We start from the raw sequence: 12,679 nt of genomic DNA on the forward strand, positions 1-12,679 counted from the left end.
AAAAATTCAGGCCCTGGTCTACTCTTCCTCTCCGGTCTATTCTGGACTGCCCAATACTACTCAACTCCCGCTCTTGCTCGCTGTCCTGCTGCTTTTCTGAAAACTCCAACGCTCTCCTTGTGAGCCTCCCAACCTCCACAAATGCCAAACTGTCCAAAATTCTAACGCTTGTATCTTATTCTGCACTGCCCCCAATGTCTTGCCTCCCAAAATATTACACGTAAAATCTTACGCCACCTGCAAATCTCTCCAGAGTCTTAAATGGACTCGAGTTGGCAGAGCCTTCAGCTGCCTTAGCTCTCTCTGGAGCTCCCTCCCAAATTCTCTCCACCGCTCTCTCGCTCCAACTTTCAAAACCTCCTCAAAAGCACATCCTTTCAACCAAACCTGGCTGGTTTCTCCCTTCCTGGATTGGCATGCATTTCACTTACCTACAAAGTGCCTTGGGACTTTGTTTTATACTAATGGTGCTATATGAATGCAGTTTGTTGGCTAGACTCACTGAAACACTGTAGGAGGTGGTGGAAGGGAAGGGACCCTTTCTTACATCTTCAAGCTAAAGAAGAGGTCTGATGATGTTGGACGACGAAACAGATTTAATCCAGTAATGAATGGGTGGTATAAACTCAAAGTTTTACTTACGACCTGTAGCTCAGACTGTAGGGAGGGCTTGACACCATCATTTGACTGATCACAGAGACAAGAACCAGGATCAGAATTGGCATCAACTGTACAAAGAGTGCCAACCCACCCTGCCAAAGAAAACAGGAATGCAATCAGATCACGCATGCAGACCAGTAATGTTTAATTGATATTAAATGTTACACAGACAGGAACAACTAGTTTAGCATAGCAACAGTGTCCAAGTTTGTCTAGCTCACATACACACAGTATTCCCTTGGTACATTTATAATAATCCTGAATCCACTTGTTGACAAGAACTTTAAATTCTATCATGGGATGTGGGCATCACTGGCAACACCAGCATTTGTTGCCCATCCCTAATTGCCCTCGAGAAGAATCACTGCAGCCCATGTGGTGTAGGTACACCCACAGTGCTGCTAGGAAGGGAATTCCAGGATTTTGATCTCGTGACAGTGAAGGAATGGCGATATATTTCCAAGTCAGGATCATGGGTGGCTTGGAGGGGAACATGCAGGTGATGGTGTTCCCATGCACCTGCTGCCCTTGTCCTTCTATGTGGTAGAGGTTGCAGGTTTGGGAGCTAGCTGTCTAGTTCCTCCTTGAAACCCAGTATGGTTTTATTATTTCTTGTAAACCCTCTCGGAGTTGAGGAGAAACCTTTTCACCAAGAGGGCAGTGGGGGCTTGGAACTCCCTACATTCCCCCCTGCAGCATCCGATTGTTTCTCAAATGATTTCAAAGTTTTGCTTCCGCTATTATCGGGGTTTAAAAGGTTAAATTAAAACAGATTGTATAAATGTGGCATGAGTTCCTTCGAGTTTTTTTGAAGGTTAAAGGCCGATCTAATCGAGGCATTTGAAGTGATAAAAAGAATTGATAAGGTTGATAAATAACTTCAGTTACATAGATAGATTGGAGAAGTTGGGACTGCCTTTCTTGAAGAGAAGGTTGATGAAGGTATTCAAAATCATGAGGGGTCTGGACAAAGCAGGTAGGGAAAAGCTGTTCCCATTGGTGGAAGGATCGAGAATGAGGGCACAGATTTAAGGTAATTGGCAAAAGAAGCAATGGCGACAAAAGAAAATACTTTTTTACGCAGCGAGTGGTTAGGATCTGAAATGTGCTGCTGGAGAGTGTGGTGGAAGCAGGGTCAATTGAACATTCAAAAGGGAATTGGATTATTATCTGAAAAGGAAGAACTTGCAGGGCTATGGGGAGAAGGTCAGGGGGAGCCACTAGGTAAATCTTTCCTTCAGAGAACCTGCGCAAACATGACAAGCTGAATAGTCTCTTAGTGTGCTGTAACCATTCTGTGAATCTGTAAAATACAAAGGAACTATTTGCTCTAATGGGGGAACCCAGATTAAAGGTCACAATCATCCACAATATGAAACAGCGGTGGAGTCAGCATCCCTGATAGCTTTTAGAAGGGAAGGGGATAAAAACGTGATTCAAACATCAATTTTGAAAGGTACGGTAAAGAGTGGGATTGAGTGTATAGCTCCTTCAAATAAGTTGGCACACGCATAATGTGTGTCTTTCTTATGAGCTGCACATGACTATAATTCTTTATACTCACATCACCCTGCTGGTTCCGTCGCTCAGGTCTGTGGTATGTGTAACGCATTCGTCCATTACTATATACATGAACATTGCCTGGGGGATGCGGAAGAGAAGAAATAACAATATGAAGAGGGCATTCAAGCTCCTGAGATGTTCAATGAGATCAGAATGGTTACTTCACTATAAAATCAATTTAGAAAGCAACCTGCTTAGATTTACATAGTATTTACAGCATAGAAACAGGTCATTCGGCCCAACAGGTCCATGCTGGGGTTAAGGTTCACATGAGCCTTGTCTCACCTTTCTACATCTAACCCATCAACAAAACCTTGTATTCCTTTACCCACATGTGCTTAACTAACTTTCCCTTAAATACATCTACGCTAGTCACCTCAACTATTGTGGTAGCAAGTTCCACATTCTCAACCACTCTCTGGATAAAGATGTTTCTCCTGTATTCCCTATCGGATTTATTAGTGACTATCTTATTTGATGGTACACAGTTCTAGTGGTAGAAGTGTGTGGCTGTCTTATTTGCACGTTCTAAAATGTAACTGTTTTACATCTTTGATATATAAATCTGGATACATTGCTGTTTCACTGGAGGTTGGCCAAGTATTTGAATGACATTTCCCTCTCACAGGGTTATGGCTTGATTTTCAATAGTGCGTTTAGTGAATCTTCATTTCTCCACTATGGCTCCATAAGTGAACCCATAAGGGAATCAAAGGTTATCGAGGTGTAGATGGGAATGTGGAATTTGAAACACAAATGGATCAGCAATGATCTTATTGAATAGTGGAGCAAGCTCGAGGAGCTGAATGGCCCACTTCTGCACCTATGTCGTATGTTCGTCGGTACAATTTTCAGTCTGTATCTTCCATCCTTTGAAACAGACAGTTTTAAACCTGTTCCCCTCCTTTAAAAAGGTCATATCGCTAGCAGCAAGTAGCATTCAACTCAGAAATTCCAACCAACCGTCACAATATAGAGCTGGACACTGATAGCTAAACTTCTGCACTCAAAACAGGTCAAGCACAACATTTGAGAAGGAACTTGATGGGCTAAAATATTAAAGGGTACAAAGCAAGGGCAGGATAACAAGCTTAGAGAGTTCCAGTGTGGAGTCAGTACTGGCATTAGCATGATGGACCGAATGGTCGTCTCCTGCTTTCAAAGTGATTTAATTGCAAATTCAATGAGGAAACAATAAAGCTAAAAAACCTGCTGATTTAGCAAACTCAAGTTTATACTTGGATTAAAGAACAATCTCTGGGGACAATCATTAATAGGAAGATTTTTAAGTGGTGAGCAATTTCTGAATGAGCAAGACTATCAGTAGACCAAACTTGCTTAACAGATGTTAGCTCATTTCTATTTCTAGGTGACTCTATTGATATTAAACTCTGGGATAGATGTTAATCTGGTAACATTTTAATAGTAACTAAAACCAGTATTGACTAATGGCAATAATAATAAGATCAGAAATACTTTCTCAATTGCAACCAAAACTTACCAGAGGGAAATCCGCCACCAAAGAACATGTTGAAGAGATCCTCGGGTGAGATGTCTGCCTCGAAGCCTCTGTGGTAGTCGGAGGCACTGTGACTGTGCCGGTTAGCAGCCTGTTTCTCATCGCCATACAAGTCATACTGTTTCCGCTTCTCTGGATTACTGAGTACTGCGTATGCATTCCCAATAGCTGAAGGAAAGGACCAGCAGATCAGAACAAGGGTCATAAAGGACAGGACCTTCAAGTCAAAGTCTGCTCCCTCCAATGCCTGGCCTCAGCATGCAGCCATTTAAACTCAAACCATTTATCATTAAATTTGAATTCCCAGACAGTGTGTCACAACGCAGCAAAGAAAACATTTTGCAGAATTTAAGACATGCTGAGCTTTCAAATTACATTAAGAAAAAAGCAAAATACTGCAGATGCTGGAAATCTGAAACAAAAACAGAAAATGCTGGAAAAACTCAACAGCATCTGAGGAGAGGAAAACAGAGTTAATGTTTCAAGTCCGTATGACCCTTCTTTAGAACTCTGAATAAGCTCTTTAACAAGCTCTGAAGAAGTCATATGGACTCGAAACGTTAACTCTGTTTTTCTCTCCACGGATGCTGTTAGACCTGCTGAGTTTTTCCAGCATTTTCTGTTTTGTTTCAAATCACATCTCTTTTTTTTACAACTCTACCCCAGAGGGCAGCTGACGCTCAGACGTTGTGTATATTTAAGACTGAGATTGATAGACTCTTGGATTCTAAGGGAAGCAAGGGACAGGGTAGGAAGATGGAGTTGACGTAGGAGTTCAGCTATGATCATATTGAATGGTGGGACAGGCTTGAGGGGCCGTATGGCCTACTCCTGCTCCTATTATGAGGAAAAGAAGGTCTACTTTGATTGATGGGTGAAATATGGGACAATGCTGCCGACATGAACATACGAATTAAGAGCAAGAGTAGGCCACTCGACCCCTTGAGCCTGCTCCACCATTTAATAATAAGATGACTGATCTAATTGTAACCTCAACTCCACATTCCCGCCTATCCCCCATAACCTTTCACCCTTTTGCTTATCAAGAATCTATTTAGCTCTGCCTTAAAAATATTCTAAGACTGCTTCCACTGCCTTTTGAGGGAGAAGTCCAAACAGTCACAAACCTCAGAGAAAGAATTTCTCCACAGTTCTGTCTTAAATGAGCGGTCCATATTTTTTAACAGTGCCCCCTAGTTCTAGATTCTCCCACAAGAGGAAACATCCTCTCCACATCCACCCTGTCAACACCCCTCAGGATCTTATATGTTTCATTCAAGTTGCTTCTTACAGTTCTAAACCCCAGCGGTTACAAGCCTAGCCCGTCTAACCTTTCCTCATAAGACAACCCACCCATTCCAGGTATTAATCTGGTAAACGTTCTCTGAACTGCTTCCAATGCATTTATACCTTCCTTAAACAAGGAGACCAATACTGTACACAGTACTTCAGATGTGGTCTCACCAATGCCCTGTACAACTGAAGCATAACCTCCCTACTTTTGTATTCAATTCCTCTTGCAATAAATGATAACATTCTATTGGCTTTCCTAATTATTTACTGTACCTGCAAACTAACCTTTTGCAGTTCATGCCTTAGGACACCCAGGTTCCTCTGCATCTCAGAGCTCTGCAATCTCTCACCATTTAAATAATGTGCTTTTTTGTCATTTTTCCTGCCAAAATTGACAATTTCACATTTACCCACATTATACTCCGTATGCCAGATCTTTGCCCACTCACTTAACCTTTCTATATCCCTTTGTAGCCTCCTCATGTCCTCGTCACATCTTACTTTACTACCTATCTTTGTGTCATTAGTAAATTTAGCAACCATACCTTCGGTCCCTTCATCCAAGTCATTTATATGAATTGTAAAAAGTTGAGGCCCCAGCACTGATCCCTATGACACACCGCTCATTACATCCTGCCAACCAGAAAATGATCCATTTATGCCTACACTGTCTCCTGTTAGCTAGCCCTCTTCCATCCATGCCAAAATGTTACCCCCTACACCATGAGCTTTTATTTTCCACTCTAACCTTTGAGGTAGCACCTTCACTGGTACATTCACTGGTTCCCCCTTATCCACAGCATATCTTACTTCTTAAAGAGCTCCAATATATTGGTTAAACATGATTTCCCCTTCACAACACCATGTTGACTCTGCCTGATTACTTTGAATTTTTCCTGCTATAACGTCTTTTAAAATAGCTTCTAATATTTTCCTTATGACAGGGTCATAGAGAACATGTTTAAATCCCTCTCTTCTTGTAACATCCTCCCCCAACACTGTTACTTAACCTGAGAATGTCAAAACTTTGTTCCACAGGATGCTTGAAACATCACACAACAGATGTGAATGAGGAAGGAGTTTTCAGACCATCCCTGCCTCAATCAGCTAGAAAGAACCTGAAACCCCTATCACACCAACAGTTTTATTATGCATCTTAAATAAGACAAAATACTGGGAGCAAATTAGCACCTTGCCTTCACTCCAAAGCATTAAGCCACAGGTTTGCAGGATGCTGGTCTGCATTTGTGATTCCCAGCACGGCCATCTCCTGATGATTAGCCCTGTTCTGCATCAGAACAAGAGCAGCAACAAGGCCAAGTATTTCGACCACAAGGAAGGAATCACATTAGGACTCTCCTCGCATATGAGCTCTGCTCAGAAAATGCCTTTGGCTTATTAGCTACCAATGGTTGGGAATTGGTCATGCATCTGTCCCATGAAATGGTGCTTAGTTGGAAAACAGTGAATGTAAAACACTGGAGTAAAAAAAAATGGCCAAATGTTCACAATATGCTACTTTCAAATTGATGTTACCTTTGAACAAATCTTAAGCTTGGGGGGCGGGGGGGGGGAGTCAGATTAACCTCACTTGCTTGATTTCAAAATTTGTAACTGAAGTACATGAATTCCCTCAGACTTTCAATTGGTCCCATCTTGAGTATTAATGAGATTCAGCAGTCATCGATAAATTTAACGTTGCATCACATTCAATAATAAATTTATAATTCATTACTTTTGAGGCACTTCCTCAGAGACAGGAAAGTTCTACAGATGCTGGGCTGCATCTCTATCTGGGTTGACTATTTCAAGTGTGGTGAGTGTAGTATGTTTGGGAGGAGAATTCTAATGTAGGTTACTTCAGGAAGAGTGCTTGTAAATCCACTGGACTTTATCGTTGAAAGGAAGAATAGCATCTTCTTATCACAAACACCTCACATAATGAACTACTTTGGAGGGCAGCTGCAGATGAAATAGAAATTATTGCCACATATGTTTCCAAGATCCCCAAAACACCGATGAGGTGACTTGGACCTAGGGTTCCCTACGCTCTGCACTACTGGAAATTTTCCTTGCCTCATGCCTGGGTCTGTTGTAAGCTAATTAATAAAGATTGATTGCTATGATCGGTCAGTCAACAGCTCCGTTTGTCATTCTATCAAAGCAAAGTGGACTGAGATCTTCTTTTGTCTAACAATCCCTATGTTCCTAATGGTCACAATGAGAATTTATTTAGGGATGAGCAAGACATGCCAAAGTAAAATACTCATACAAATTAGAAATGTAGAATCCTGCTGCCCATTCTTGTTTATGCTCCCAATTCTCAGGTTCTGTATCCACCAAATCCTTTTCCTCAGGCTCCCTGTGTCCTGGTCTGTAACAAATGACAGTATCTGGGAGGGCAAATCAAATTCAAATTCCCCACTTAGTGTCAGGCAATGACCATCCCCAACAAGAGAGAATCCAACCATCGCCCCTTGATGTTCAATGGTATTACCATCACTGAATCCCCCACTATCAACATCCTGGGGGCTACCATTGACCAGAAACTGAACTGGACTAGCCATATAAATACTGTGGCTACAAAAGCAGGTCAGAGGCTAGGAATCCTGCAACGGGTAACTCACCTCCTGACTCCCCAAAGCCTGTCCACCATCTACAAGGCACAAATCAGGCGTGCGATGGAATACTTCCCACTTGCCTCGATGAGTGCAGCTCCCACAGCACTCAAGAAGCTTGACACCATCCAGGACAAAGCAGCCCGCTTGATTGGCACCACATCCACAAACATTCACTCCCTCCACCATCGATGCACAGTAGCAGCAGTGTGTACCATCTACAAGATACACTGCAGAAACTCACCAAGACTCCTTCGCAGCACCTTCCAAACCCACGACCACTACCACCTAGAAGGACAAGGGCAGCAGATAGATGGGAACACCATCACCTGAAGGTTCCCCTCCAAGTCACTCACCATCCTGACTTAGAAATATATCGCCGTTCCTTCACTGTCGCTGGGTCAAAATTCTGGAACTCCCTTCCTAACAGCACTGTGGGTGTACCTACACCACATGGACTGCAGCGGTTCAAGAAGGCAGCTCACCACCAGCTTCTCAAGGGCAACTAGGGATGGGCAATAAATGCTGGCCCAGCCAGCAAAGTCCACATCCCGTGAATGAATTTTAAAAACTCTTTGTGAACCATCGGAATTGATGTCTAGAACATGAGTCATCAACATTTTTTAAGGTTCAGTGTCAGAAAGGAGAGGTTCATCTTACAGGTGTGTATTAATGGCCTTGCAAGATCAGTACAGTGGACTAGTGCCAGCATAGTTCACTTGGTAGCACACTTATCTGTGAATGGAAGGTTGCTGCTTCAAACCCCACTCCAGGACTAGAGCACAGTCTTGCCAAATGACCGTGCAGTGTTAAAGGAATGCTGCAAAGTCGGAGGTGCTGTTCTTTGGACAATACACCTTTTCAGGTGAATGTCTGAATACTATAAGAAGTAGAGCATAGAGTTCTCTCCATGTCTTGTTCCATAATCTTCCCTCCAGCAAAATCAAGGAAAATAGATTAAATGCTCATTCATCCTATCGGCATTTGTGGGATCTTGGAAATGATTACCACATTTGTTTCCATTTCATCAACAACTGCCCTTCAAAGTAATTAATTATATGAGACGTTTGTGATGAGAAGATGCTATTCTTCCTTTCAACAATAAAAGTCCAGTGGATTTACAAGCACTTTTCCTAAAGTAATCTACATTAGAATTCTCCTGCCACCAACCGGATGCCCAAGTGCCTGGCCACTTACCTTTGAATGCCTCTGTAGCTCCTGGTGCCTGGTTCTTGTCAGGGTGAAACTTTAGAGCCAGTTTTCTGTAGGCTTTCTTCAGGTCCTCCTCTGACGCATCTTTACTTAGCCCAAGGATTTCATAGTAATCCTTACACTTCTTTATTCTGCAAGCAAACAGAAAATACAGCAACACTTCAGCATCCTGCGAGTAAACATCTGCTTAGTCAATCTGAAGTACTAAATAATTGCAATGGAAATGATGCACTTCTGGTAGGAAGAATGAGGAGACACAGTATAAACTAAATGGTACAAATTTAAAGGGAGTGCAAGGACAGAGAGACCTGGGGATGTATGGATACAAGTCTTTGGAGATAACAGGACAAGTTGGGAAGGCTGTTAAAAAAAATAGGGATCCTTAGCTATATAAACAGAATAGAAAAGAAAGGAAGTTATGTCTAAATGTGTCCAAATCTGGGCACCATACTTTATGAAGGATGTCAAGGCCTTGGAGAGGGTGCAGAGGAAATTTACTAGAATGGAACCAGAGATGTGGGGTTTCAGTGATGTGGAGAGACTCAGGAAGATAGGGCTGGTTTTCTCAGAGCAGAGAAAGTTAAGGGGAGATTTGATAGAGGTGTTCAAAACCTTGAAGGGTTTCAAAAAAGTAAATAGAGAGAAAATGTTTCCAGTGGTAGAAGGGTCGATAAAGAAAAAAAAAACAGATTTAAAGTGATTGGCAGAAGAACAGGAGGTGACATGACGAAACCTTGCAGCAAGTTGTTATGATCTGGCATGTTCTGGCAGAAAGGGCAGTGAAACAGATTCAATAGTCACTTTCAAAAGGGAACTGAATAAATACTTGAAGGGGAAAAAATTGGGAAAGGGCAGGGTAGTGAGATTAAATAGATAGTTCTTTCAAAAAGTCAGCAGAGATTCACTGGACCAAATGGCCTCCTGTGTTATATCATTCGATAATTTCACACTACAGTTTTGAATTGAACACTTGAATAGTTTAGATCAATCATATGAATACCGAATTGGCTGCACTGCCTAGAAATCACTTGCGAGTATCACGCTCCAATTTTCCTTCCCATGTATGGCATCAGTCTCGCCCTTGATGGTAAAAGGGGCTGCAAAGTTCTGACATGCCTCAAAATTCAGACAAACTATTATGTTTCTAATTGCAAAAACGGACCTGATGCCATCGCTGAAGATTATAGGCAGCACTGAGTAACATGAGTCAAGACAGGACATTCCACTGGTATATTCTTTAGGTACAAGCATAGATTTCTCCCACATGGGCAAAAGCTTCTTCTGCTTGAGAGAAGTAGCCAACAGTTTGTGTCAGGGAGAGGTGTCCTAACAACCCTAAACCAAAGCTTTAAGAACAGAATATAAATTCAAGAGAGTTTGCCAGTACCCTATGATGACACACCCCAGGTCTCACCTCCCCCCAACCCCATGAAAAAACACATGGCTCAGTGATCAGTTCCTTCTCCCTGGCTACTCTTCTTTTCTCTACCTCTTCACGGCCTCAAGCTGGTCCAGGGTGTAGCTTTTTGCCGTCTCTCCTGCTGCCTCCCCGGATCCAGAGCTGGAAAACGTGCTTCTTTTCCTTTGGTGACATTCTGATGAATCTGTGGTCTCTGACGGGGTGAAGTTACCAGACGGATGGCCATTCTGTGTCATGGATTCTATCAAATCTGGGAAAAGGAAAAAGAAGAAAATGGCATTAGTCAGAAGACATGGTCCAAAGATATGTTGCACTCAGAGACTTCGGTGACAGGTTATCTCACAGGTATTTTAGTTACTCTGAATAATAATTTATTTATATGTGAGCTCAAAACAGAAAGAGAAAGAATTTTCTCCCATGACCCCCCTATTATTTTCTCCTATTATTTACACACCCCACCGAGTTCCCATTCCTAAACACAACATCTGGGATTCGTTCCCACATCTATGGTCAGGACATGCATGAAAATCGACTTCATGATACTCTGATCATTATCCTGTAATTCTGAGAGACTATCTCTGGTGTGTTGGCAGGCAGACCCTGGGAAGTTTCCTTTGAGACTGAGCCAGAAGGTACTGTCCACGTTGAGATAAGATGACAACACATTCTGGCAAAATCTCATCGACCTGAAACTTTAACTCTGTTTCTCTCTCCACTGATGCTCCCTGACCTGCAGAGTATTTCCAGCATTTTCTGTTATTATTTCACAATTTTAAAAAGGCACAATTATTTGAAGAGGAAAAATATAAAAGGATACATAAAAAGGCAGGGAAATGAGATTAAAGTAAATTGCTGCAATTGAACACCAAGTACTGGCAAAAAGGACAGAATGGTTTTATTCTAAATGCCTGTTTATTTTAACGTTCTTACAGTTTGTTCTTTAGCAAGATTTTCCCTGAGCCAGTGATCTCTCCATCCAGGTAGCAGAATCCTGCTTGATGTCAGTCCAGTATTTAGAGACCATACTCAAGTCTTCATTTTCCAGGCTGTCTGGAGTGGGGCTTGTACTCTTTAGCTTCAGGCTCAGAAACAAGAATGCTACCAGTAAACCAGAGGCTTCCTTCTCCTACATATAGCTTAGTAAGCACATACTGCGCCTTTGTAAATTCTTCACAAAAGCAACCTGCAAGCATTATAACAATAGTCGAAATAATTTAACAGAGACTTGGAATAACATAAAGGTGATGTAACTCCTATGTCAATTCTGGAGTCAATTAAGAACTGAACCAAAAATATTGAATTTACGGTATATCTTTTAAAGCAAAAATCTCCTGAGAACAGGGCTGTCAATCAAACAAGATAAATGCCACAATGGTCATCTGTTTACCCAACCCAGGTAGTACTCACTTCGGGCCTACTTTGGGTCTGGGCTTCAGTCTCCATTTTGCAATGTTGTCAGGAAAGACAGTTTAACTATGAACTCCATTTTAAAAGACAATGCATATACCCTATCCATTGACAGTCATACAGGAGAAGGCCATTGAGCCAAACCTCATGACAAAATACATTTGTACCAAAATAATAAAAGAAAAATACAATACAAAGTACATTTGTATTTTATTATTTTGGTGCAAATATCTCTGTATATTGCTACAAGGATGGCTATAGTGACTAATCTTTACCATTTTACAGAAGATACAGCAAATCTACTCAGTGAACCTCTGATGTCTCTAAGGGTATTCTCATGTGGAGGGCTCACAGCTCCTTCCCGATACAAAGCAACTATCTGTCAGAAATTTGGATGACCATGAAGATTGTAAAAGTGATCCCAAAAGAAATTAAGAACAGCAGTTTATTTAAAACTGTGTTCAATGCTTGAGCTGCAATATGCACTCAGTTCTCAGGCTTTCTAGTCATAAGTTGTTCCAGAGTTAGAATCTAGAGAATGGGGAAGCTGAAAACTTTTTCCAATGACAAAAACACTTTGTGGCTGTAATGGTCACCCTGTGGGGTTTACAGCGCAGTACATTACTGCAAAATTGGACTTCTGACTCTTAGGAATCAATTTTCGACTCACCAGGCAAGAGTGGTTTATACAACATTACTAATACATCAAGATGTTTCAAAGACTGCAAGACACCAGGCATGATAAGTTTATTACACAGTGAATCATTAATTGGGTATTCTTTATTCTTTAATGGGTGTGGGCGTCGTTGGCTAGGCCAGGATTTATTGCCCGTCCCTGATTGCCCTTGAGGAGGTGGTGGTGAGCCACCTTCTTGAACCGCTTCAGCCATGTGGTGTAGGTGTACACTCACAGTGCTGTTAGGAAGGCAGTTCCAGGATTTTGACCCAGCAACAGTGAAGAAATGGTGATATATGTCCAAGTCAGGA

The 12,679-nt window shown here is 41.8% G+C and overlaps 1 protein-coding gene across 1 annotated transcript in view; it reads right to left on the reverse strand.

Moving 5' to 3' along the window:
- Positions 1–12,679, reverse strand: part of dnajb12a (DnaJ heat shock protein family (Hsp40) member B12a) — a 29,112-nt gene that overhangs the window by 3,849 nt on the left and 12,584 nt on the right. Inside the window, exons 2-6 of the mRNA XM_078530952.1 lie at positions 10,355–10,535; positions 8,851–8,996; positions 3,725–3,910; positions 2,225–2,301; positions 643–752 (exon numbers count right to left, since the gene is read on the reverse strand). Coding sequence (XP_078387078.1) covers positions 643–752; positions 2,225–2,301; positions 3,725–3,910; positions 8,851–8,996; positions 10,355–10,535 — 700 coding nt within the window. The remainder of the gene's footprint in view (positions 1–642; positions 753–2,224; positions 2,302–3,724; positions 3,911–8,850; positions 8,997–10,354; positions 10,536–12,679) is intronic.

Source organism: Cetorhinus maximus, chromosome 27 (assembly GCF_964194155.1).
Source record: "Cetorhinus maximus chromosome 27, sCetMax3.hap1.1, whole genome shotgun sequence".
In the NCBI taxonomy this organism is placed as follows: domain Eukaryota; kingdom Metazoa; phylum Chordata; class Chondrichthyes; order Lamniformes; family Cetorhinidae; genus Cetorhinus; species Cetorhinus maximus.